The 25,445-nt window shown below is 29.5% G+C and overlaps 1 protein-coding gene across 1 annotated transcript; it reads left to right on the forward strand.

Annotated features, from left to right (window-relative positions):
- The first annotated feature begins 1,054 nt into the window (after positions 1–1,054).
- On the forward strand, positions 1,055–16,089 carry LOC129984518 (uncharacterized). The gene is made up of 5 exons (XM_056094411.1): positions 1,055–1,220; positions 7,517–7,628; positions 11,567–11,730; positions 14,706–14,868; positions 15,732–16,089. The coding sequence occupies exons 1-5, from the start codon at positions 1,181–1,183 to the stop codon at positions 15,955–15,957; spliced, it is 705 nt and encodes a 234-aa protein (XP_055950386.1). The 5' UTR covers positions 1,055–1,180; the 3' UTR covers positions 15,958–16,089.
- Positions 16,090–25,445: the final 9,356 nt, after the last annotated feature.

A 25,445-nucleotide genomic window follows, 5' to 3' on the forward strand; every position in this document is an offset into this window, starting at 1 on the left:
CATGAGCCATTACCGAGCTATTTCGAACGATTCAGTTTGGATGAAATGACCATCTGCGAATGCTTTCAAGAAGGTTCACTAATCCTTTAAGGCATCTCCTGATCTCCCACCATTTCAAAGCTCCTTTAACTGCTCATAAAATTGCTTGACTTTGAAATTTTATTATTAAGTCTCTTTACAACAACTTGATGCAATACATACACTTGAATGGGCGATCGTTTAAATGATGAAACTTTAATTTGTCACCAAGATACGAGCATGAGTTCTGAAAGAACAATGAATTCCTACAGATGACGCTTGAAATTTCGATTCGTCAAAAAGGATTTTTTCCAGAATTTTGTACAAATCATTTATTTTGTAATTTTTTCATGATTTTTAATTATTAAGGTTCTTATTGCTATTTCATTTCCTGTTCGAAGTACACAAAAATATGCGTGACTTATGCATAGTATACTTTGCTTCAAAAGTTTACAAATCTGTATTGTTTCTTATTAAATAGTATATATAAATATGGTACGTTTAAAAAGTTTTCATCCCAATTTTACTTTTTTTAATATATTTTTTTATTTTCTTGTAACTTATTTGGATTTTGAAATTTGACTATTCAATCCTTGTCACGTCATTCTAGAAAACAAATTGAATCAGGGAAGGCTTAATGCTCTCATGAATTTATACAATTTGTTTGTATCTGGAATCCTCTTTTTTGAATCTGCGAATACTACTTTATATGCGAGATGCCAACAAAACGTTCCAATCCAACCGACAGTAATTGCCTTGTTTTTTAATCTACTAAGTGATAATTAATCAAAAGAAAAGCGTTCATCTGAAATGCTACTTCAGCAACAGTTTTGCTGGTGAAATTTTTTAAGCACACACAATGATGTAAAAATGTTATAGAAGTAAACATATGTTGCAAAAGTTCCTGCGTTAAAAACTTTATTTAATATTGTTTCATACACTTCTCACATTAACTTATCATAAATTAAAAACAAAAAAAAAATAGCTGTCTCGTACTTCCGCTTTCCATTTTAATCAGCCCGAAATTGACCAGAAGCTAACTACACTGACTACAGGAAAGACGCGGACAGGGAATGTATGACGCGGGTGGTTTTAATATATAGAAAGAATCTCATTATACATTCATTTCTCTTTCAACTAAATATCCATTTGATCTTATAAAATGGCGCTTCTCATTTGGCTTTTATGTTTAACAGTTGGAGGTAAAAATCTATTTCCTTTATACCATAACTTTATTACAAGAAAGTTCAAATATAATTTGTTTTCCTAATTTACATACATTTAATTTAAAAAAGACCTTAATATTACGATGAAATCTATAATGTGCAATTGAAGACTTGAAACAAAGCATAAAATGTGTGCATTAAAATTAAAACATTTATTTATCTTACATTAGAATTTTTTGTCATTTTTAATTAATTTATTCAAAACGGTTATTCTTTATATGTATATATTTATGTTTGAAATTTCACCATTAATTTTCAAACTTATAAAGAAAATAGTCTAGTAAATATTTTGTTTCATTAGTCCCTCTGTTTTCTTGCCACTTGGATGTCTTAAGTAGTTCATCCTAAAGCCATATAAAAAGTTTCTCCTTTTAAATTGTTTCTTTTATGCTTAAATAATATTCATTGATTAAATGAATTAATATATATAATTATTTACATAAATCTCATCATTTTAACCTATTAATTTAGAAAAGTAATAGCTAAAAAAATATTTTTCAACTCTAAACATCTATTTTTATATCGATCGACAGCCAATTCTAATGCTTCTGAAATATCGCGAAAAAATGCTTATTATGAAGTTAAAATATCGGTTTAGTAACAATTATATTTAAGGGATTGAACCATACACCTCCTCTTTATAAATCTGAATATATTCCAAATTCAATGAAATTATACACATTTCATTAAATTTGGAATATATTCAGATTTATAAAGAGGAAATTTATTATTTGATTTTTAACCTTTTTCCCGAAGAATGGAAATTTTGCATAATTACGTGTTCCAAATGACAATATGCAATTTTAATATTATTAGAACTCAAATATGAATATATTAATTCAGTTTATTATTGCTCTCATATTAATTGCTCTGCATGGCAAAGAATTTGTGAAAATAAAGGGATTTTAATTAGATTCCATAGTATAAACAATAATGAAATGTAAGTGAGAAAAGTAAAATATATTCCTACTTTTTAACAGATTAATAAGAAATATATTTTTAAAAACTGTTCAGTTTCATTTTTTTTCATTTGACTTTGTTTTAATTAAAAATTAATACAAATAATAAAAAAAATCCCTTAATAATTAAAAAAACTGAATTTTTTTTCTCGTAAGATGTCTCATTTTTATTATGGAAAGTTTTAATTTTTACTTAATTTATAGGCATGTTATTTATTTTAAATGTAAATATTCATATCATTCAAAATTTCAGAAAGAAAGATTCTAACTAACGAACTTTTTTATATAAAAAATCTAACAATATATAATTTTATCATACATTATATTGTTTGCATTTTTTTCTCTCACACACGAAAACAAATATTTTAGCATGGTTGATCGCACTTTCGGTTAAATTATTTTAACTACTATATATTAAATAATAACATTTGCAAACAAAATTGACAACATACTTTTAACCAGTCTCTTAATAGTGAAGAAATATCTTAATATGATTGATCCAATAACGATTATATCTAAATTTAAATATTTTTTTAAATTATTGTATTCATAACATTTCTTGTCACATATCCTGGCCTCCGATTCTCTGTAAAGATCAATAATTACTTCTTATCTGTAACAGTTTTTCGAAAAAACATGCTTTAAGGCTTCTGAAAAATATAGAAGAAAAAAAAATATTGCTAATTAAAAAAAAAAAACTTTTTTTTTATCTGTTGAGGCATCTATTTTAATAATGTATATGAGTTTTTTTTTTCTGGTTTGACAAAAGAGCTTTCAAGCAATAAATAAATATCTTTAAAGATTCTGCACACATGATTTCTACCATGACTCTCATTAAGTTATCAATAGATCACATTAAGTTATCAATAGATCACATTAAGTTATCAATAGATCATAGTCTAAAATAAATTTTAGCAATGTATTGGTAACGATCCGTTTGAACCAGTTATTACTCATAATAACGTGTCAAAGCGATAAATCGATAAGTATCGATAAATCAATAAATATAATATATATATTATATATATGTATATATACATATATAAAATCCTTTTGCAGATTTAATCTCAGTTATGGCCAGAAAATTTGATTTAATAAAGCAATTAATTCACAATAAGGAACTGAATATGCCAAAAATAGTGTGTTATCGTGAAGAGTTCACAGTTTTTGAAAAAAATTCAGAAATCTAATCCATCAGGAGAGCAAAATCAATTTTATGACCATAAAACAAGTCAAATTAAAATTATATGAAAATATATCTAAAACGTTTTAGTAAAAGCTTCTGAAGTTAATGCAAAAAAATCAGTCAATTGATATTTTCTGTTCTGATTAATCCATGGCAAGAGAAGTGAAGGCAGTCTACATTAAGCACATCCTAAAATATTTTACATCCAATATATTTCTTCTTCTTTTGTGGCTTACTGTTTGCGAGAGTAACTTCACATCCCCATCAACAAAATGAAAAATCAACACATATATAAGATTCCGAAAAATTATTTGTGAATCAGCCGGTATAACTTTCCATTTAAAATCCTTCTTAAAAAATTAAAGAGAAAGTTAAAATGTAAAGTTTGCTGCAAAGAATTAAAGTTAAAATGCAAAGTTACTTAAAATAAAATGTAAAATTAAATGCTTTTGAAAATTTAAAAATAAAGTTTAAACAAAGCATCTCTCACTAGATGAAATAAATAGAACTATCAGACCAAATGCACAAATAATGTTCACCGCATCTTAGTAATTTCTAATATACGCATTGGAAACGAAAGAAATGAGTAGTTTGACTTCATATTTTTAAAGTTTATTTTTTCTTGTCAGTTTTCTCACTGAGGAGATAAAATAATTCAAGCCAAATGCATTAATGTTTATAATCTCATCTTAACAATCCGTAGTCAAGAAGTTAAAAACAAAAGAAATAAGAGGTTAAACTTTCCAATTATATGTCAAGTTTCATTCAGTCCTAAGTCTATTTTATATCTATATCAAGTTTCTATGTCTGTACCAAGTTTCATTCAATATATGACTATTTTAAGTCTATGTGTAATTTCTATGTCCATGTCAATTTTCATTCAATCTATTTCTATTTTAAGTTTCAAAATATTATTTTACCTCATGATAATTTAAAAGTACAAAAGAATAACAAGCAGTTATCGCGCTGTCCAGATTTCCACGTTCTCTCGTATGAAAATATCAGACATTGGTTGTTAGTTTTAATATTAATTATACAAATAGCAATGCTTCGATGAAATCGGGTTTCAAAATTGCGAGTCTCAGATCTCTAATTCATGAGTCTGCCGAAAAAGTCACCATTGCTTAATAATGGTGTATATAATTACAAGAAAAATGAATAGTTATATAGCTTGGATTATCAGGAAATCTACGAAAGACTATGACCCATAAGTATCGGGATTTTAGCATTTATAATGGTCTACAAATTAATATAAATGTTAAGTTTATTTTAAATTTAGGCACTTTCCATTTCACAATAAGATGTAATTGGAAAAGAAGCAGTATTTCGTCACAATAGTGAATTAATGTTTTACAAATAAGGACATACAGAAATAAAACAAATAAAATAAAATGTTTTGGCCTTTAAATCCCAAAAACTGCAGGCTGACTCTAAACACATCTGAATGTGCAGTTTTTATTTGTAAAGGAAAAAATAGTTCATAACTTGGCCATCAGAGAAAAAAATTGATGAAAACTAATAATTCACATTAATTTGGAATAATTTGAAATTAATCTGCATGTACAGTTGTAAATGAATCAATATCTATTTCACTGCTTATGACGATAATTTAATTAACGAATTTTTTTCAAATTGTTTTATATGAGAATTAACAATATGTCTACCGCATTCAAGCATTTTGATAGTAAAAAGCTTGCCATGAAATCCTTTTAATTACATAAACCTTTATGAAATGATTCTCAGCTTTGAAGAGACTAGAACTTTCACAGGACCGCCTACACAGCCAACAAAAAGCTGGAAATTGGCTGATATTAAAATCACGTACTCAGACGAATATGCATGCAAAATTTGATAATGAATAAGCCCATAAGTTTTGCATAGGAATCATCTGAGCATCTCCTGTTTCATTTGCGTTTACGTCTATTCTTTATTTTTTATACCTACTTTCTACATTTTTATGAGAAACAGCACTTTTAATTCCTAAGGTCTTCTTTTTAAATTTTATATTTGTGATAGTAAAATAATAAACATAGCTTCTATATTACGTTTTCATTTGAAACTTCAGGGGTGTCATCTATATTATTCTATATGCTTCTTACTGCACGAAGTAAAATTAATTTGAAAGAATGCCAATATGCAAGTGAGATTGTTTATAATCAACTTCAAAGGTTGTTGTCAATATACAATTTTGGTATGTTTTTACAACTTACAACAAGAAAAACACCAACTCAGCAATGCATCATAAACTTAATTTGATCAACAGTACCAAATGATGAATATGTATACATGAAAGATTTAGCATACAGAATTCATTAATGATGCGGATGTTATAAAGATAAGGATTAGTTTGATAATTCTTATCAAAACAAAAAAAAAATCATTCTCCATCTACTAAATAGCTATTACATTTGTTAAGGAAAACAAATTTATTATCTTCCTGAAGTTCTTAAAATTGAAATTTTTTTATGATTACCTTTATAAGGAACCATTCAGAGAATTTCTGTTATTTCGAAATACCAATATAACACAATTAATCTTCTCCTTTAGTCTCTTCATTTGATCAGCAGATTACCAAATCAAAATCAAATACGAGCTACTACCTGACATTCGTATTAGATAATTATAGTCTTCGCAATAGTACAGAAGAGGGTTGACCTTAATTGATATTATGGTTATGATGCAGCCTTTTCCACCGAAAATGCTTTCTGTCATGGAAGTAGTTGTATCGGACCCCACAGCCTTAATGAATAATAAAAAAAAATATGAACCAATCCCTATACCTAAAGTGTTTCATCTCCACAACTGTGGTCCCATTCACCAGAAAAAGCGTAACCGATTTTCATAACATTATCGAAGTGGTTTAGTTCTATTTCGAAAGCAGATTTGATTTAACTTTCAAGATGAACTCTTTTTAATCGGTACTGCCCTCTGGTGCCATAAAAGAGATTTTATTTTAATATCAAATGAATATTATTGCACTAATACTACAATTGTATGTTCCCAAGTGGCAATATGATCTGTAACAAATGAATAATGCATAAAAAACTTTAATAAAATAATTTGGGTAAAATGAATGATTATAAGCATGATACATATCAAAAACATATTTTTAATATTTAATCTTTAATCTATGAAATAAAATTAGGGTTATAGAATATTAAACTTCTAAAAGTTCTATGCGGCCTGTAATCATATAACGACAGCTGCGATGACCAACCATATTATTACTATGCAAGAAATGGCAGATTTGATGTGCACCAGATTGGTCTAAGATTGAAACTGGTCTCGAATAAATAATTATCCATTTCTTAAGCTAATCAGTTGTATTACGAAGAGTAAACTTTGTAAGTTAGTTGTAAGCATTTTAAATGTCTCGATAGCTAATTTATAAAGCATAAGAAGCAGGCATACACTTCCAATTAAAAAAATACTCTAATTGACATAACGAATTATAATTCATTATTAACTATTTGAGTAAAAGAGTATATTGCTGGAAAGTTGTGAATTCTAAATTATGATACAGTCCTCCTGTCTTATTGCTTATATTTAGTAAAATATTTTTGACTATGAATTTATGCAAAAAAAAAAATCTTAAAAAAAATATAATCTTGATTAAGACAGAAAAGGAACGAAATCCAGAAACTTCGAATTTCTTTGTTTTTGACCAATTGATTAAACGCGAGGAAAAGTCACGATGATTAGCAATCTTCCTCAAGATGACCACTGAAGTAGTGTAAAATCTACGAAAGCAGGAATATTTTAAGTTAAGGCTTCGAATAGTATATTATTTTTCACAAGTCCTTTTATTGATTCAAACGGCATAAATTTTTTTTTACTCCATTTAGAGCATTTTTCCAAATGGCAGCATTTACTCATCACAAAAAGTTTAGAAATGAGCTGTTGGGCCGGGATTAGAATAATTACGCTGTATATCATAAGTTTTAAATATTATTATGAACAGTAAAATATCATAAACCTTGTATGAAAAAATAAGTAAATAAATGTTAAATACAAAAATGAAGTGTTATTGAAAAAAATAAATGCGGTTTTACTTGTCTTTTTTATATGTATTGTATATTCTATTAAAATTTTTTATACACATTCAAAAATTAAATTCTTTTTCAAAGGATCCTTTGCCTTCCAATGTGGTGAAAGAAAAAAATGCGATGATGGTACACTTAGAGAAATGATTGAATTGGATTTTTTTCCAAATAAAGAGCAATTGTCTAGATTATGCCCGTAAGTTTTAATACTATTGTTTACTTAATAAATAAATAAATAGTTTTTTTAAATATATTCAAAGCATTTTTTGATTGTGAATGTTTTTATCTTATTAGAGAATCTAATAATTGGAAAATATGAAAATTCCGTCATATAAATCTCAAAGATAATAAAACTCAAAGAGAAAATTTTGACATACTTTCCATAAAATTAACCATTTAATCTTCATGTTTAAGTATCTATCATATATGCATTTAATTATAATTCTCGAACATAAGCTAAAAACTAAATTTATCAAAAATGTTATATTTTGGTATAAAAATTACAAAAAGCGAATAATTTCTCAATTATTACATGGATTTTCTAAAATTAACCAATTGGACAGCGCATTACAGAAATGTATGGCATTATCTAATTAGAAAAGCGTAATTCCCTTTTATTCCTAACAGTAGAAAAATATAACCAGCTAAGAAGTTGATACATAGAGTCTCATAACAAATGCAAAAGTGCATGTCGTATAGTCACTTTACAAAATGTTGCCTTTTATGGCACAACGTGCAAATATACTTTAACTAATAATTTATAATCCAATAGTGTTGCATTACAGTTAGATTACATTGCACATTATATAAATATACTGAATAATCTAATTAGAAAAACGTAATCCTCTTTTATTCCTAACAGTAGAAAAATCAAATCAGCTAAGAAGCTGATTCATAAAGTCGCATGACAAATGTAATAGTGCATGTCATATTATAATGGCATAAAATGTTACCTTTTATGACACAACATGCCAATATACATTAACTATTAATTTATAATGCAATAATGTTGCTTTAATATAGCTTATTCTTACATTTTATTCAATTTTGGAAGAAAATAAACGAAATGTTGTTTTGGACCTTTTTTTATAATATCTGTATATACAGAATAAAATGCAGTATACTAAGCAAGTATTAGAATTTGCTTATTTAAAGTTGTTTAAAAGGGCTAAATCTTTTAAATCTGTCGGTGGATGAATAAGATTTGATATTATGGAAGATACATAACAACTTTTGCACAGTTTTGCGTTTCTTAATTTTTGGTACTAATTATTCTTGTCATAAACTATTAAACCCAAACAAAAATGATAAAAAAATCGGAACGTAATATGGGTAATATATATATATTTTTGTTCAATAAAGATATATTTTATAAATTAGTTAAAAATATTTTTTTTTTTTCAAAATTACAAGGAATCATATTTTACTTTTTTTTCACTGTATAAAAATAGAACATATAAAATGACGCTAAAAGGATTTTCTATATTTATAGATATTTAAAACAATCTACGTAATGAAACTAAATTTCATATTTATGTTGTGTTTTTTTTTTTTTTTGCCTATCCCCCTTGGATTGAACTCCACTTCAAACCAAGTCTAAAAGATCGGGGAAAGAGGGGTGCAGTAGCTTCTGAGGGTAAGGACCCCTGAGCACCACAGTTTAGAAGTCTGACTTTAGCTCATATGAAGATGACACATACACACTCGCTTGCAAATCCCTTCTAAAAGGGGGGAGGGGCTCTTCCACACACCTCACAGATAGAACACAGGGTAGAAAACAACCATGCCCAAACCGGACTCGAACCCGGGATGCCCATATCACGGAGAAGACGCACTAACTCCTAGGCCAGATCGCCGGCTTTCATATTAATTCTGAAAGGCAGATCTTTAAAAAATATTTCAAATCCACAGAAGAAGAAAAAAAAATTATTTCTAAGATCGCTAATTTTATCTAATTATTATCTAAGATCGCTAAAAATTATTTAAAATATCTTGTGAAAGAAATTGGTTTGGCACACTAGATTTGGGGATTATAATAATCTATACTTATAATAAAGCTCAATGTGTGTGTGTGTGTGTGTGTTGGCGCTCTATAGGCCAGACCATTCAACCTACAGCTACCAAATTTGGCACGTGTATACCTTGGAGGCCGGGAATGTGCGCCTGGGGCTTATTTTTTCGAATTTTCAATTAGAATTTTATTTATTTAAAAATTAAGCAAAATTTTGGCGTTTTTCTGCTATAACTTCCGAAAATACGACCGCACAAAAAAGGTTTTTACATGAAGTTAAAGATCAAAAATTTATCTTTTAAATGATACCAATGTTTTAACCTTAAAACTAAATTTCTATTTTTAATGAATTTTTAAATAAATATTTTAACTATATTTTTCAACAATTTTTTTCGTACAAAATAAAAATAAAATTTAAGCTGCACGAGCACGTTTTGCATTCATGGGAAAAAATTAGCTTTTTTTCAAAGTGTTGCCATCATAATGATTAAAGCTCCAATTAAAAATAAATTAAATCTTTTTGGAAATGAAATCTGCAAAAATATAATTTTCTGCACGTGTCTGTAGGAAATAAAACAAATATGAAATATTATTTTTTCTAAAAAATAAATTCAAGAAAAATTATTTTATGATTTTTTACACTCTCTATATTATTAATCCAATAAATCAGTTTTATTTTAAGGCAAGTTTTGTTTAATATGAACAGGATATCCATTCAAATCAGGGCCACACAGCTAATCTGTAAACCTTTCGTAAGACATAGATCTGCTAAAATGGTCTAAATGGAAAATGATTATATTTTATGTAACTTGATTCAATAAATGCTCTAATAAATAATGAATTTTTGATTTTACATAAAGCTTCTGCTGTGGAAATCACGATTAACAAAATGTTCTTGAAACACTAATATTTTAAATAAAAAGAGTTAATTTCCAATCAACTAAATCAATCACTGAAACTGACTGATTTATAAAAATTTGAATATCTCTATTCAATAAAAATAGGATAATTTTAGATTTTTCATCGGTCGTTTCAAAGAAAATACGCCAATCAGCGCTTAGGTTTCTCAAGATTAATTGGCTTAAGACTATGAAAATGTTGAGTTTTTCTAAATTTTTAACATTCAAAACTTCATAAATAAGTCTTAGTTGATCGTGGAAAATAGAAACATTCATTCATTTATTTAAAATTTGGTGTGTCCAGAATATTTCTCAGAATATGATACCTTACTGCATTAAATTTAGACTTCATAATTTTTGAAATATATTTATAGGCCGAAACAAAATATTATTATTGATTTCATTTTAATCCTTTTGAAAGCAAAACTAAAAACTGAATTTTATGCTGAATCTGAGAAATTTTTGTTGAATTATTTTTTGAGATATTACATAAATTATGAAAAATATTTTGTAGTTCACATAAGACTTAAATACCGAGCGATTCTGTTTGAAATACTCATATTCAATAATAATAATAATAATAATAAATAAACAACAATAAAGATGATAAATAAAATAAAACGCTTGGTTTTATTAAAAAATATTTTATATTAATTGCAATTTCATCATTTCCAATACAAATTAAATTTGAAGTTTTACCGGAAATGACAACAAATTAGCAAAATATATATAGTAAATTGAACGAAACGATCTAAACAACAGTATAAGTTTGGTATGACTATCAAAATTTGAAGATTAAAAATGTTTTCTTTGAGAATCTATTAAGAGACCAGTTACTTAAAATATTTAATTGAAAATTGTAGCTAGCGGTAATACTGGCGAACCGGCTGGTCGCCAAAGGCGGCTAGTGTATAATAAAACATTATATTCAGTACACAAAGATTTTACACTTTATATTTCATAATTCACTATTATAAATATTACCAAGATTTTAAATTATTTTATAACAATTCAGCACCAGATGGCGCTTCTCTTACATATTCAATATTTAAATAACTTTATTGATTAACAAGAAATTTAGTTCTGAAAATATTAAATAATATATAAACAACAATCAATCATAAACGTATAAAATTTGAAAAAATAGAGCGTCAACATGCGACTAAAAACATTTATCACAAAAGTAATTGATTATAAGTTATTGAATTTGCAATTACTTTACAGGAAATTTTTAGAGTTCTTTGATTGCTACTTCGCGGAAGTTGAAAAATGCATCCTACTTAGCATTCCAGAACTCGCTAAAACCGGTCACGAATTTGCCTCCCAGTTATTGGCTGCAAGAAATTTTACCGTTGATCTTTGTAATGAGAATTCAACTTTGCACAATGGTAAGTAGCCAATAAAGGTGAAAATTCTCATTCATTTACTGCTGAAATCAGTTCATGTAATATAATTTTTTGCAGAAGATTTAGACTATAAGTTATCACTTGCAAAATATTTTACGAAGGGTATCCTTTTAAAACGACAAAAAAAAAATCTCTTTCAAAATTATATTATTTTAACCGTATGGTCTATATAATGTTTTCTTTAATCTTTTCAAGCAATATTTGTTTCATACCATGATATATTAACCCGTAACTGGAGACATGAATTCCCTTAAAATAATAATGGAGTCAAAATGACTCTATTATTATTTTTCTTTTTTGACTTTTGTAAACAGCATTGAAATTTATTTTGGAAACGCAATACATTCTGGAAATCATGTAATTACAAAAAATAGTAAAAGTATTAATATTAAAAATGTTAAATATTATAACATTAAAAGTTGGAAAGATGTTATAAGAAAAACATAAACAATCTTTTAATGAGTATTTACTTCATTTAGATATTGTGGAATGACACTAATGTTAATAACTGTAAGATTTTAACAAATAAAAATAAAGAATGCAATATTTTAAAATATTATTTTAAAAATATTTCTTTATTCTTTTTGCATTATTCAGATTAAAAGCTGTATCTGAGACGTTGAATCAATGACTCCAAAAATAACAACAAAAACGTTAAAAAAGAATAACTCGGTTATACGCACATGTTCATACTCAAGACTTTTGCTAACATACTGTTAAAAGAACAACTTGAAGGTACTGAAAATATTATTGTACTGAAGGCAAAATACCACGTGATAATCAGAACTAATGAACAACGTGGAATCACGTTGACTCCCGTCTCCAGTTACGGGGTAAAGCATTTTTAGAGCAGAGTTTGATTTAAGAAAGTAAATTCATTTAATGTTTTAGATAAAAACCAGTTGATCAGTTAATAAATAATTATTGAACTTAAAAAGCATCTAATGTTTAGGAAAAGAAATTAAAGCATCTAGATATTTGTTTCATCAAAGCATTTTATGAGAAAGTGTTTCTAAATTCCAACAATAATTCAAACAATAATTAACAAATTCACACAATAATTTAAACAACAAACAAATTCACACAATAATTTAAACAACAAACAAATTCACACAATAATTTAAACAACAAACAAATTCACACAATAATTTAAACAACAAACAAATTCACACAATAATTTAAACAACAAACAAATTCACACAATAATTTAAACAACAAACAAATTCACACAATAATTTAAACAACAAACAAATTCACACAATAATTTAAACAACAAACAAATTCATACAGTAATTTAAACAACAAACAAATTCACACAATAATTTAAACAACAAACAAATTCACACAATAATTCAAAACACAATGACTTATATAAATGAAATTTAATATGCTATCACATAATTTCATTTGTACTTTGAATCAAATTTCGGTTACAATTGTCGAGAAAAAGGCGTTAACAATACATATTTGATTATAAGTATCTGTGCTTTAATTGCCTGTCAGTGATTAATCAACAAAGCAATTGCCAAAGATCGAATGCTAGATTCTATAAAATTCGTAGATTTACTCCCAAGTCATGCTTTTTCGTATCTATTATTTGTTAACACATGTATGAGTTTTCTTAACTATAATAAAGAGCTCACAACTCTCATGTATGTGTGCGAAAATAAGAATTTAGCAATCGTGGTATTCATAGCTTCGCCGGAGGATCGTCTTAATTAGGGAGTACGAATGAAAGTATCGTGAAGACAATTTAAAGTGGTTTACGATTGTAAAAAGATATGAAATTAATTGAAACATCGATTCTTTTATTTTTAAGTCTAAAAAATTACTATATTAGCTAAAAATAAACGTGATAAGATAAAAATTAAAATTGAAAGAATGTAAAAGAAAAAAAAATCATTAAAAAATTCCATGGGAAACATCAAATTTAAATGAATTTAATGAAAATTGAGTGTGTTTTTGTTATTCTGAGCTGTATAATACAAAAAATAATATAAATAAAATGCCTGTTCATTGTTCAAGAACGAAAAGGAAAAGCAACTTCGGGTTTAGAAATGAAATTATGCCAACGAAAATAATAATTCATTTTGAAAAAAAGAAAAACTAAAATTCAAAAGGAGTTATAAAGGCAAATGTTTTAAAATATGGAAAACATATTGACATACAAATATAATCAAGAATATAAAAAATTAGAAAATAATAATGAAATAAAAGTAATTTGAGACTATAAAAACGTTTAAAATTATTGAAATTTAGGAAGAATCAAAATATTCTCACTTGGGTTCTGAATTTGAAACATCACATATAAAATAAGCTTAATGAAAATTCATAGTTATAGCATTTTCTTATACCAAGTTTACACTCAACCAGTTATAATACGGCCAGTAGGAAGCGCATGCGCAGAAAGGAATTGATTAATTTTTGTCCCAATTTCATAAGCTAGATTCAGGCATTCCATGCTTGGCTATAAAACGTCATTTTGACGTCCTAGAATTTTTCTTTTTCACTTCGTATCGTATTAAAATGATGAATACTTACACATAGAAGAATGGTAAAATAAAGAAAAAAAGGTCAGCATACCTAAATTTAGAAAACTATAGAAAAAAAAGGCAAAAAAAAAAAAATGAAAAAAAAAAAATGCACAATCTCGCATCAAAAAGAACAAAGAACAAAAAAAGTCAGAATTAATCTATGATAAGCGATCAATATTTTCACGTCAAAAAACCTGCCAAATTCTAAAAACGCACGCGCAGTCATAAAAAAATACAACTCAGCGGCATGTTGTTTCGAGTCGGGACAATTACTTGCCATCTACCGAACAGCATTTTTCAGTCTTTCTACGCATGCGCAGCCTACTGGCCATCTTATAACTGGCTGAGAGTAAACCGGGCATTTTTATCATAAATGTTTGAAATTGTTGTTTCCAATAAACTCTATGGTTTCTATGACAATAGATTATGTGTCCAACATCGATTGCATCTTGGGTGTTACCACTCCGAAATCACTTCTTTATGAAGAAGAAGCATGGAAATCGGTGATAATTTTTTTCGAATACAAGGAACAGTTTCAAACAATTGGAATGGATAAAGAAAATATAATGGACACTCTGTTTTGTCTGTAAGTATTAAAAGAAGTGTAATTTTTTCTATTGCATATAAATTTTTTTCAGTCTTTAAAAATCTTCGTTATTTAAACTTTTTTTTATCTATCTACATTTTATTTTGAATTTAATTCTTAATGTTTGAACAGATTTCTTTATAAAATCGTTATAATTTTATTTCTACGTCTATTTTTTGAGAAGTTATCTAATTTTTATATTTTTATTTCCATACATTTCAATGCGATTTTACATTTTTAAATGTTATTTTCTCAAATAAGGAATATGATAGAATTTTCTTGTGAAAAAACTTTATAAATTAAAATCTAATGCATATATTTTGTTCAAATTTAGTATAATAATTTCTAAATATGTTCTGTAGTTCCTGAATTGTCATAGTTCCTTCGCAATGTGAAAAATTGAAAATTCGTATTTTTTTTTATTATTTGAACACCAATATTTTAAAAAATGGATAGAAATAACGCTGATTTTTTTAATTCAGGAACTACATATTATATTCCTTAAGCTATCTGCAAAATCTTAAAGCATTTGATGAAAATGGGCGCAGTAATCCATTTTATGCTGCTCTTTAAATGAGAAATACTCTACTGCGTAGTTGGAGTGATGGGACGTACGTGAAAAATACTCTACTGCGTAGTTGGAGTGATGGGACGTACGTGAGAAATACTCTACTGCGTAGTTGGAGTGATGGGACGTACGTTGTCCCATCTCCTTGGGATAAAGTTAAACAGAGGAAAAACTATTTAAATATAGAATATTTTATCATCCGGTAATGTAATTTGAGCTACATATGCCCGTCTAAAAGAATTTGTATGCATGTTTATATATATGTTTGGTTTATGTTTATTACTCAATTTTTCAGGGAGTATGGTTTCATAATAACAAGTTTGGCTCAGGATATTAATAAGGATTGCGGTAAAAGAGCCCGAGAACTATATTTGACTATATTGGATCTCAGCAACGTCGACAAACCTGTTGATTGTTCGACTGAAAGCATATTAAGCCTGAAGCGAGAGTTCCTGGATTTCCAGAAGTTGGAAGATGACAGTGAGGATTATTGGTCTATCTTTCAAATAGTTCGAAGATGATGAAATGATCTCTTTTGTTTAAAATTTGTTTTGGAATATCATTTTTTTTCTACTGACCCTTGCTTCATATATCCATAAAACTTTGTCTGAATTTTTCACTTTTAAGGACAAAAATAAAGGTAGTGCAATTTAGTGTCTGCATTTATTTCAATAAAATGATTAAATCCTCAGATATCCAAAATGAAGAGGACGATTACTAATGATCTAATATCTCGAACTATAATCGATCAATTTTTAATATCAAATTTTGTACGCAAATGCCATTTTCATTAAAAAAATCCCAAAAGCAGCATAAGAAAATAAATATGTTTTGTTGCTGTTTAGTATAAACAATTAGACTAAAATCGATTAAAGCCTGGAAACAGGCAATTTTGAATTACCTCAGCTTTTCTCAACCTTTTAGTATTCGCGGCCCAGTCTTCAATCATAATTTTCATTGCCCCCCCTACCCCCCAATTACAATAAAATGTATACAACAGTAATGTATATTGAGTATTTTGAATTCTGTTTTTAAATTATTTTTAACTAACTGCCAAAACAAGAGTAAAAGCGAGCCAACGTTGGCGAGAAACCATATCTAGCATTTTGCGAAGCGGGCGGTGAACAGAAGAAATGAATGAAAGCGGGGAAAATTTAAATATTATATTTGAAATGAAACCCAAACAGAGAGATAACGTTAAAAGAATATGAAATTAGCAAAATTTTTTAATGAAATTAACCTAGACGGAGTGACCTAAATTTTGAAACTGGGAATACATTTGTTCGAATAATAAAAGAACTAAAACAGAAGCATGACTAAATAAAAGAGAAAGAAATAAGTAATATTTGTGGAAGGGAATCAGCACGACCGATGCCGTCTTGAGCCTGCATAGAGCAAATGTTTTCTCATAGGAAGAAGGAAAATGTTCGATAATGCAAATTTCGATTCCAGCTAGTCTCATTCGAGTCGATCTTTCTATTGCTATCGAATCAATCGTGAATGTGTATGTGTTATATATGTTTTCGTGTTAATTGTAATTCGCCATATTAAATATTCAAGGCAGTCTATTCATGCAGACTCATGGAAAAATTTTTAAGCAAAGTAAGCGAGCATTACACGATAGTCAAGCATCAACAAATACACAGACGAGCGTGGTTCCGAAAATAAAATAAAAAAAAATATTCTCAAGAATACTTAAATTTTGGGTTTACCAGTACTGAAGTAAATGGAGAAGAAAGGCTCCCGTGTATCATTTGCTCAAAACTGTTGGCTACAGAAAGCATGAAAGCTAATAAACTTAAACGACATTTGGAAATGCTTCATAGTGAGTACGTCAACAAACCCAGATAATTCTTCGAAATAAAATTAAAATCCTGCTCGTTCAATGTCCGGATTATTCCAAGGTATACAAGCACTTATAAAACAGAAATCGCCTCAGTGCGTCTGGACACATTGCATGATCCACAGAGAAGCTTTGGCTTCGAAAGAAATGAGTCCTAGTCAGAATATTGTGTTAACTACGGTAAATTACATAAAAATGAGACCCCTGAAATCGAGAATCTTTCCCGCACTTTGTAAAGACATGAGAATTACTATTTTATTGCGAGCCAAGATAGTCATCACGTGGGAAATTTTTGCAACGTGTTTATGATTTAAGAGAAAAAATCGCCATTTTCCTAGAAGAAAAAAAAAAAAAAAACAGACCCGAGGCCGAGAATTTTAGCGATGGTTTATTTTGTGATGAAATTGAGCGACTTGGTCGACATGTTCGAGAAATTAAATAACTTGAATCGGCAACTCCAAGGAGCAAATACACATATGTTGGATACGAGTGATAAAGTTAATGCTTTTTGAAGAAAATAGGAATTGTGAAGCAGAAATTTAAAGCAAAAAACCTAACGATGTTTGCAAATGTGGATGATTCTACTAAAACTAACAAGGCTGAAGAAGAGCATGTAAAAGTTGTTTTTGTGACCATTGAAAATCATTTAGCCATGCTGGCAAAGAATTTTAAAAAGTATTTTCTTGCTGACGACAAACTGATAGCAAGTTACGAGTAGGTTAGGGATCCATTTCATAGCACTCCCGAAGAACTCTCAATTGACGAGGGAAAAAAAATTCATAGACTTCACAACAAGTGGCAAAATTAAAAGACAATTTAGTAATAAATCACTATTTGAATTTTGGGCAGGAATAGAGGATAATTTTTTGCACTAAAAACAAGGGGATTTCGCATTCTATTACCATTTTCAAAGTTCTACCTTTGTGAAACTGGATTTTCTGCTGTGGCTTCTTTGAAGACAAAATACGGATCTCGGCTAAATATAGTTACAGAACTGAGAGTTTCAATTTCTAACATTATGCTTTCCTTCGAAAAACTTTGCTTTGCAAGACAGGCCCAAGGAAGACACTAATAATTATTAAATTTGTTTTTAATTTAGTATGTTTTGATTTAGTAAGTTGTTTTACTTTAATACGTTATTAAATATGTCGAGATGTATTTTGTTTTCTATGTGTTTCCTTTCAATCAGTTAATCAATTTTCTTAAATAATATTTTCTCTTTGATATTCTCGCGACCCCCTTCTAGTGTGCTGGTGCCCCCTTAAGGGGGCGCGCCCCACAGGTTGAAAATCGCTGAATTACCTGATTCAAATGATTCCCAGTAATCTCTCTGAGGGACAATACAACAATTCTTCACAGCAGGGATTTTACTGTCTGTATTTTCATGAGAGGAATTGAAATTATATACACAATTTGAACCTTGTTTCATCGAATTTGTACTCCGTCAAGCTGCTAAATGTGACAGTCGATAAATCTTCTAGCAATTAACCGTGTCTTCAAGGAAATTACTTCCTGCCGTCCATTCGCGTCATACCAAAATTAGCGTTTTTGCATCCAACATTGACTTCTGGCAAACATATATATATATATATATATATATATCATGTAACGGTGTTTGTGTTCGAACTCCTCCGAAACGGCTCGACCAATTTTCATGAAATTTTTTATGTGTATTTGGTAGGTATGAGAATAGGTCGTAAAGTATATTTCATAACGCTGGGTAATTAAGGTGTTCCTATCTCATCGTTCCACGTTCAACGTATGCTGATGAGATCAACGCTTGCTTGAAATCATCGCCACTGTGGCGTAATATTGAAAAAGTCCAGCTACAAATAAACATGCGCGTCCAAATGCTACAAGATCCATCTGCTGACACACTCTCGGACCAATTGTTAGATATCGGCGATGGAAAAGTTGCTGTCTATGAAAATACTGGATGCATAGTGGGGGATTGCCCACTAATTTCTGCACTATCGTTGATTCGCAAAATGCTCTTATTGACCGCATATTTCCCGATGCACGCACATAATACATAAATCATGCGTGACTGGCAGAAAGAGCCATTTTGGCAGCAAAAAAGTGTGGACGTCGACGATTTAAACTTCAAGATACAGCAGTCATTGCCAGGCGACTTGGTATCATACAAATTGATCGATAGAGTTTGCGATGCTAACGAAGCTGTAAATTATCCAAGAGAGTTTTTGAACTCACTGGATTTGCCAGGCATGTCACCACACCTTCTACGACTGAAAGTTCTATCTCCGCTTATTTTACTTCGAAATTTGAACCCACTATGGCTGCGCGATTGGTCATTAAAAAATTGATGAAAAACGTTACCGAAGCCACCATTTTGAATGGTAAATTCCGAGCCGAAAATGTTTTACTGCCACGAATTCCAATGATTCTCACAGATGTGCCAATCGAATTCAAATGCGTTCAATTTCTTATTAGATGAGCATTCGCAGTGACAATCAATAATTCGCAAGGCCAAACGATGTCTGTTTGCGGCTTAGATTTGGGCACACCATGTTTTTCACACGGATAATTATACGAGGCATGTTCTCGTGTGGGCAAACTATTGAGCTTATTTTTGTTGACTAAAGACGGATTAAGAAAAAATATCGTACACTCAATTGCTCTTCGAAATGAATATTGATTTTCTTTATTTCATTTTTATACTTCAGGACAAAAAATATATTACTCTTTTCATTTTACGTTTAACTTTTAGGAGATCAAACAATGTATATGTTCGTTACATTAATGAAATATAGTGACTCAAAAAATTGAGAATACACCTTACTTTTACTTGATAAATCCGACTTTCAATATAAATTACAAATTACCAAGAAGCCCAAACATGTTTTTATTTTTACACATAACAAATAGTATACTTTAGAGTAAAAATAAAGAAAGATCAACGAAAAACTTCTAAATTGAAAAGTTTCAGAAGCGTTTTAAATAAACATACGCAGAATTTTGCCTCAAAAAATTGAGAAAACACCAATGAAATTTTTGCAATATCATGCATAGAAACAAAGTGTCACTATTAAATTGCATGTCTTTTGGCTCTTATAATGGCCTCTAAACGATTCGATGAATTTTTGGTGGCATCTGAAGATATTTTACCCCCATTCTTCTTGCAACACTAGTTTTGAATGGGGTTTATTTCTACTTTTGTGTTTTTGAACCACTTTTTAATATGGCACATGAGTATTCAATGTCATTGAAATCGGGGTACTGTGGTGGTGTGTGTAACTGAAATTTACAATGAAAAAGACACCATATTTTGACGTTACGTGAATTCTGTTTGAAGTGGTTGCCCTGCAGGAAAATGGAATTTCCATGTAAACCCAAATTTTTAACACTTTCCTTTAGATTGCTGCTACCATATGGTTCATCCAACTTGTTGCAGAAACTTTTCAAATCAGAGACAGAAGTGCAAGTGCTGAAACTGTGCAAAATGCCATTAGACTAGCTGGATATAAAAGTAGCATTGTTAAAGAGAAACCGCTCATCAGCTTGAAAATTCAGAAAAAGCATTTGAAGTTTGAAAAAATCCATCAAATGAAGACCAATAACCTTTGGAACAAAGCTATATTTAGTAATGAAAACATGTTTGGCAGTGACAGCCATCGTACTGTATGGAGAAAGCCTAATATAGCTTTGGATCTAAAAAAATTACGTCCTAAAGTTAAACATGATGGTGATTACGTCATGATTTGAGGTTGCATATGGCTTCATCCAAGGTAGGAAATTTAATTTTTATAGATGGCATTATAAACGATATGGCTTACTTGGATATACTTGGCAGCAATCTAAAGGAAAGTGCTAAAAATTTGAGTTTAGATGGAAATTTCATTTTCTAGTTGGACAACGACCCCAAACAGAATGCACGCAGCGTCGAAATATGGGGTCTTTTTCATTGTAAACAGTAGTTACACATACCACCACAGTACCCCAATATCAATGCCATTGAATATCTATGGGCCACACTCGAAGCAGTGGTCCAAAAACACAAAATTAGAAACAAAACTAATTTAAAACAAGTGTTGCCAGAAGAAAGGGGTAAAATATCTTCAGATACCACCAAAAATGGGTCGAATCGGTACCTCGATATTTAGAGGCCACTATAAAAACCAAAAGACGTGCAACTAAATACTGTCACGTTCTTTCTATGCGAGATATTACAAGAATTTCATTGGTGTATTCTCAATTTTTTGAGGCAAAATTCTGCGTATGTTTATTTAAAAGGCTTCTGAAACTTTTCAATTTAGAAGTTTTTCGTTGATTTTTCTTTATTTTTACTCTAAATTAAACCGTTTTGTTATGTGTGAAAATAAAAACATGTTTGCACTTCCCGGTAATGTGCTATTTATATTGAAAGTCGGATTTATCAAGAAAAGTAAGGTGTACTCTCAATTTTTTGAGCCACTGTACATTGTATTGAGAAAATGAATGGTTGGTGTTTTTTAGTTTTTATCGGCCATCCTCGTCTACAGTGCTCCATTCCAGTTTGTCATAGATCCCATCCCTACACACTTACAATACATTCGTTAACAACCAACATATTCAAGAGAAATAATTTATAAGGCAGAATAACGTTTGCCGGGTCAGCTAGTATATATATATATATATATATATATATATATATATATATATATATATATATATATATATATATATATATGGGGGATGTGCGCGCGTATGTGTGTGTCTGTGTGTGTTTCAAGGAATTAATTTCTGGTGAATGAATTAATTTTAATTAATTATTTCACAACTATCTAATTGACATTTTGGAATTACTTGATGATACATCAAACACTAAATGAATTTTTCAAATTCTTTGCTAAATATTAGTTTTTGCATTTTGGTTTTTACACATATTAATATGATTTAAAATATAAAGCATTTTTTGAAAAAAAGCTAACGGAAATAATTATACTGGAAATGGAAGCATTCATTCAATAATGCTGAAGTTTACGCACAAGCGATTTTCAATATACTAAAAAAAATATTAATTGAAACATAAAATAGATCCTGCATGAGAATATTGCTGAGTTTTCACAAAAATTATCGAAAAAATTTCAATTTCAGATACAATATTATGCTTTCTGTAGAATAGCAGAATCCAGAATAATCAGCATAAAATTATGAAAATTCATTAATTCAGCCCTCTGTCTGTATGTTATATTTAAAGCACATTACAAAATTCAACGAAATAAATTAAAGACCAAAAGAGATGAAGCGTTGAGAAGGAGATGCAATATTGAAAGGGATATGGAATATAAAGAAGGAGATGAGACACTGAAAAGGAGATGGAACATTGAGACGGAAATGAAACACAGAGAAGGATATGGAACACTGAGAAGGAGATGAAACATTGAGAATTATATGAAATATTGAAAATCAGATGAAATACTGAAAAGGGGATGGAACACAGAAAAGCAGATGCAACACAGAGAAGGGGATGGAACATTGAGAAGGAGATGAAACATTGAGGGGGGGGCATTTTATTTAGGAATACAGCAAAGCCTCGTGGATAGTGGATTTAGTTGCCGGAATGAACTCAAATTATGTGAAAAAATGGATTAATTGAAAACTTAATTCTGTTATGTTTTGACTTAAAAGAAGGCAGTACGGTTAAAAATCAATAAAATCGGAAAAAATAAATAAGAAATAACTTTATCTAATGGGGTGAAGATTAAATTCAAACAAATAATTTCAGAAATGAACTTTAATCATTGCGAATCATTATTCAGTTAAAAATCAATCAAAAGTGATAGTCCGGGTCCCTAAGCAATGAAATCGAACCTCGGAATCAAAAAGATAAGATTCTTCGATCCAAATGAAATATGGATATTCAATGAAATCGAACCTCGGAGTCAAGAAGAGAAGATTCTTCGATCCAAATGAAATATGGATATTCAATGAAATCGAACCTCGGAGTCAAAAAGAGAAGATTCTTCGATCCAAATGAAATATGGATATTCAATGAAATCGAACCTCGGAATCAAAAAGAGAAGATTCTTCGATCCAAATGAAATATGGATATTCAATGAAATAGAACCTCGGAATCAAAAAGAGAAGATTCTTCAACCCAAATGCGAACCAAATGCGAAGTGAAATCGAGTTTTGAGATCTCTTAAGCCAAAAATTTCTCTGTCTATATAAAATATGGATCTTCAATGGAAAAAGATTTGAGATTTTTTTGCCTCTAATTCAGATGTCAAAACTTCTATTTCTAAATCAATGTTCAATGGAATCGAGTCTCGAAATCTCGAGACTGCTATCCAGAATTCAAGATTTTTCGGTCGAAATAAAATGTTATTCGAAATGATGTTGTTGTTGTTATTATCAACAGAAAGATAAATGGTAAATAATGTTACGGTATATGTCTTATATTATAGTTTGACTAGATTTTCATGATAAAGATTTCTATAGTGACATTTTAAATATAGTGTTACGAATCCAAATAATATTTGTATAACGCTTATTATATTAATACAAGTTAAAAATGCAAAAAAAGAAAAAAAAAAAAACACTTGATAAGGCACAATTATAATTTTTGCAGCGGATATCCGCGAGTCCTTATCGTTATTTGTTCCTTCTAATTAATATGTAATTATCCGGCTCTGAATGTTAAAAGTTAATCGCTCTAAGTTGCAAGAAATTTCCGGTCACAGCGATTGTTACACACTTAACAATCAGGATCCTTGGAAAGAAAGCCAATGTAGCATGCTCATATCAAACTCCAAGATAAAGCACAAAATCAAAACAAAACAATAAATACCCAATCATATTCTCAATATTTATTAATGAATAAACTATCATTAACACCCAGAAATAACAAAGAAATGCTTTAATATCAATACTAGAAATGATTTTGGATATACTAAACCAAGATTAGTTGTAAGTAGTATGGTTACAGTCACAGAGACTAGATGCATTCGTGGCGGCATATTCCGACCACGTTACTTCTTTCGATTGTTGCATGATGGAATAAATAAATTGTTTGAAAATCCTTTCAGCAACAATAAAACTTTTTTCAAGATAGATTTTTTTTTGTAGAATCGTAGTTAAAGTATCACATAATATGAAATAACATAAAAAATGAAATAACATAGAATTCCGTACAACTTTTTTTTTTCATAATTTTTTCGATTATTCAATTTCTCTATGCGAGTGTTTAAATTCCAAAGTACATAAAAATATGTATAACTTGTCCATCAGTAATCTTTTATAGGAAAAAAAAAACTTTTTACCTATGTATGAATTTTCTAATGATACAACTTTTGTTTTTCTTCAAGAACAGGCTTTTGTTTCTTTGAACTGACTTCGTTTGTTGTTGTTTATGACACTTATCATGGACAAGCCCGCTGGCGAAGTCAGCGATTTTAAGCCGATATTTAGTGTTTCTTGTTTCAGTGGCGCCATCTTGGGCGAAGAGGCATCTTTGCTACTCATGCGTCACAGCCCTTTTCACGGGGCGGACTTCATTCACTCATCCACAGATCGTAATTTAGACCTGAATCAGAAAACGATCACCTCTGATCCAGTACCCCCAGTGGAGTTTTCACGACTTGGGGAACAGTGTCGCTAAGGCAGATTTATACGTGCACCAGCCACCATACACATGGAGAGTGTTCACCCGATAGGGGTCGAGCTCGCAACCCATGGGAGGCGAATCCAGCATTCTACCAACCAGACTACCCTGACCTCTATTTTGTTTGTACCCTGCTTATAGATATAACAGAAAATTCCGTTTAAGAAAAATTTCCATCTCATCTTTTATCTTATTAACATATTTTTTGTTTGCTTGTTTTTCATGTGGATTTTGAAATTTGATTTTCCATTCCATTTCGCTCCATTCTAAAAAGTATGTGGAATCACTGTCTGACAGTTTTGCTTAAAATACACATAAATTTATACATATTTTATATACGTTTATGCATATCTGAAGTCTCTTTCTTTGATTCTGTGCTCTTTGTTTGATTCTGTGTTCTTTGTGTGCAAGATCTCAACAAAAAGTTCCGATCCAACCGGAAGCAATAATCACAGCTCTTCATCTATTAAGAGTTAATCATCAAAAGAAATGAGTGTGTGTGAATTATTAGAGTAGTTACAATATTGCTGTTGAAATTGTCAGACCTCATATGTTATAAAAAT

Source organism: Argiope bruennichi, chromosome 9, assembly GCF_947563725.1.
Source record: "Argiope bruennichi chromosome 9, qqArgBrue1.1, whole genome shotgun sequence".
In the NCBI taxonomy this organism is placed as follows: Eukaryota; Metazoa; Arthropoda; class Arachnida; order Araneae; family Araneidae; genus Argiope; species Argiope bruennichi.

What these genes read in the sequence shown, in the direction of transcription:
- LOC129984518 (XM_056094411.1), top strand. Translation starts at nt 1,181, where the DNA reads ATGGCGCTTCTCATTTGGCTTTTATGTTTAACAGTTGGAG. An exon ending in CAATTGTCTAGATTATGCCC is followed by an intron (nt 7,629 to 11,566) that starts GTAAGTTTTAAT and finishes ATTACTTTACAG; the next exon opens with GAAATTTTTAGAGTTCTTTG. An exon ending in GAATTCAACTTTGCACAATG is followed by an intron (nt 11,731 to 14,705) that starts GTAAGTAGCCAA and finishes CTATGACAATAG; the next exon opens with ATTATGTGTCCAACATCGAT.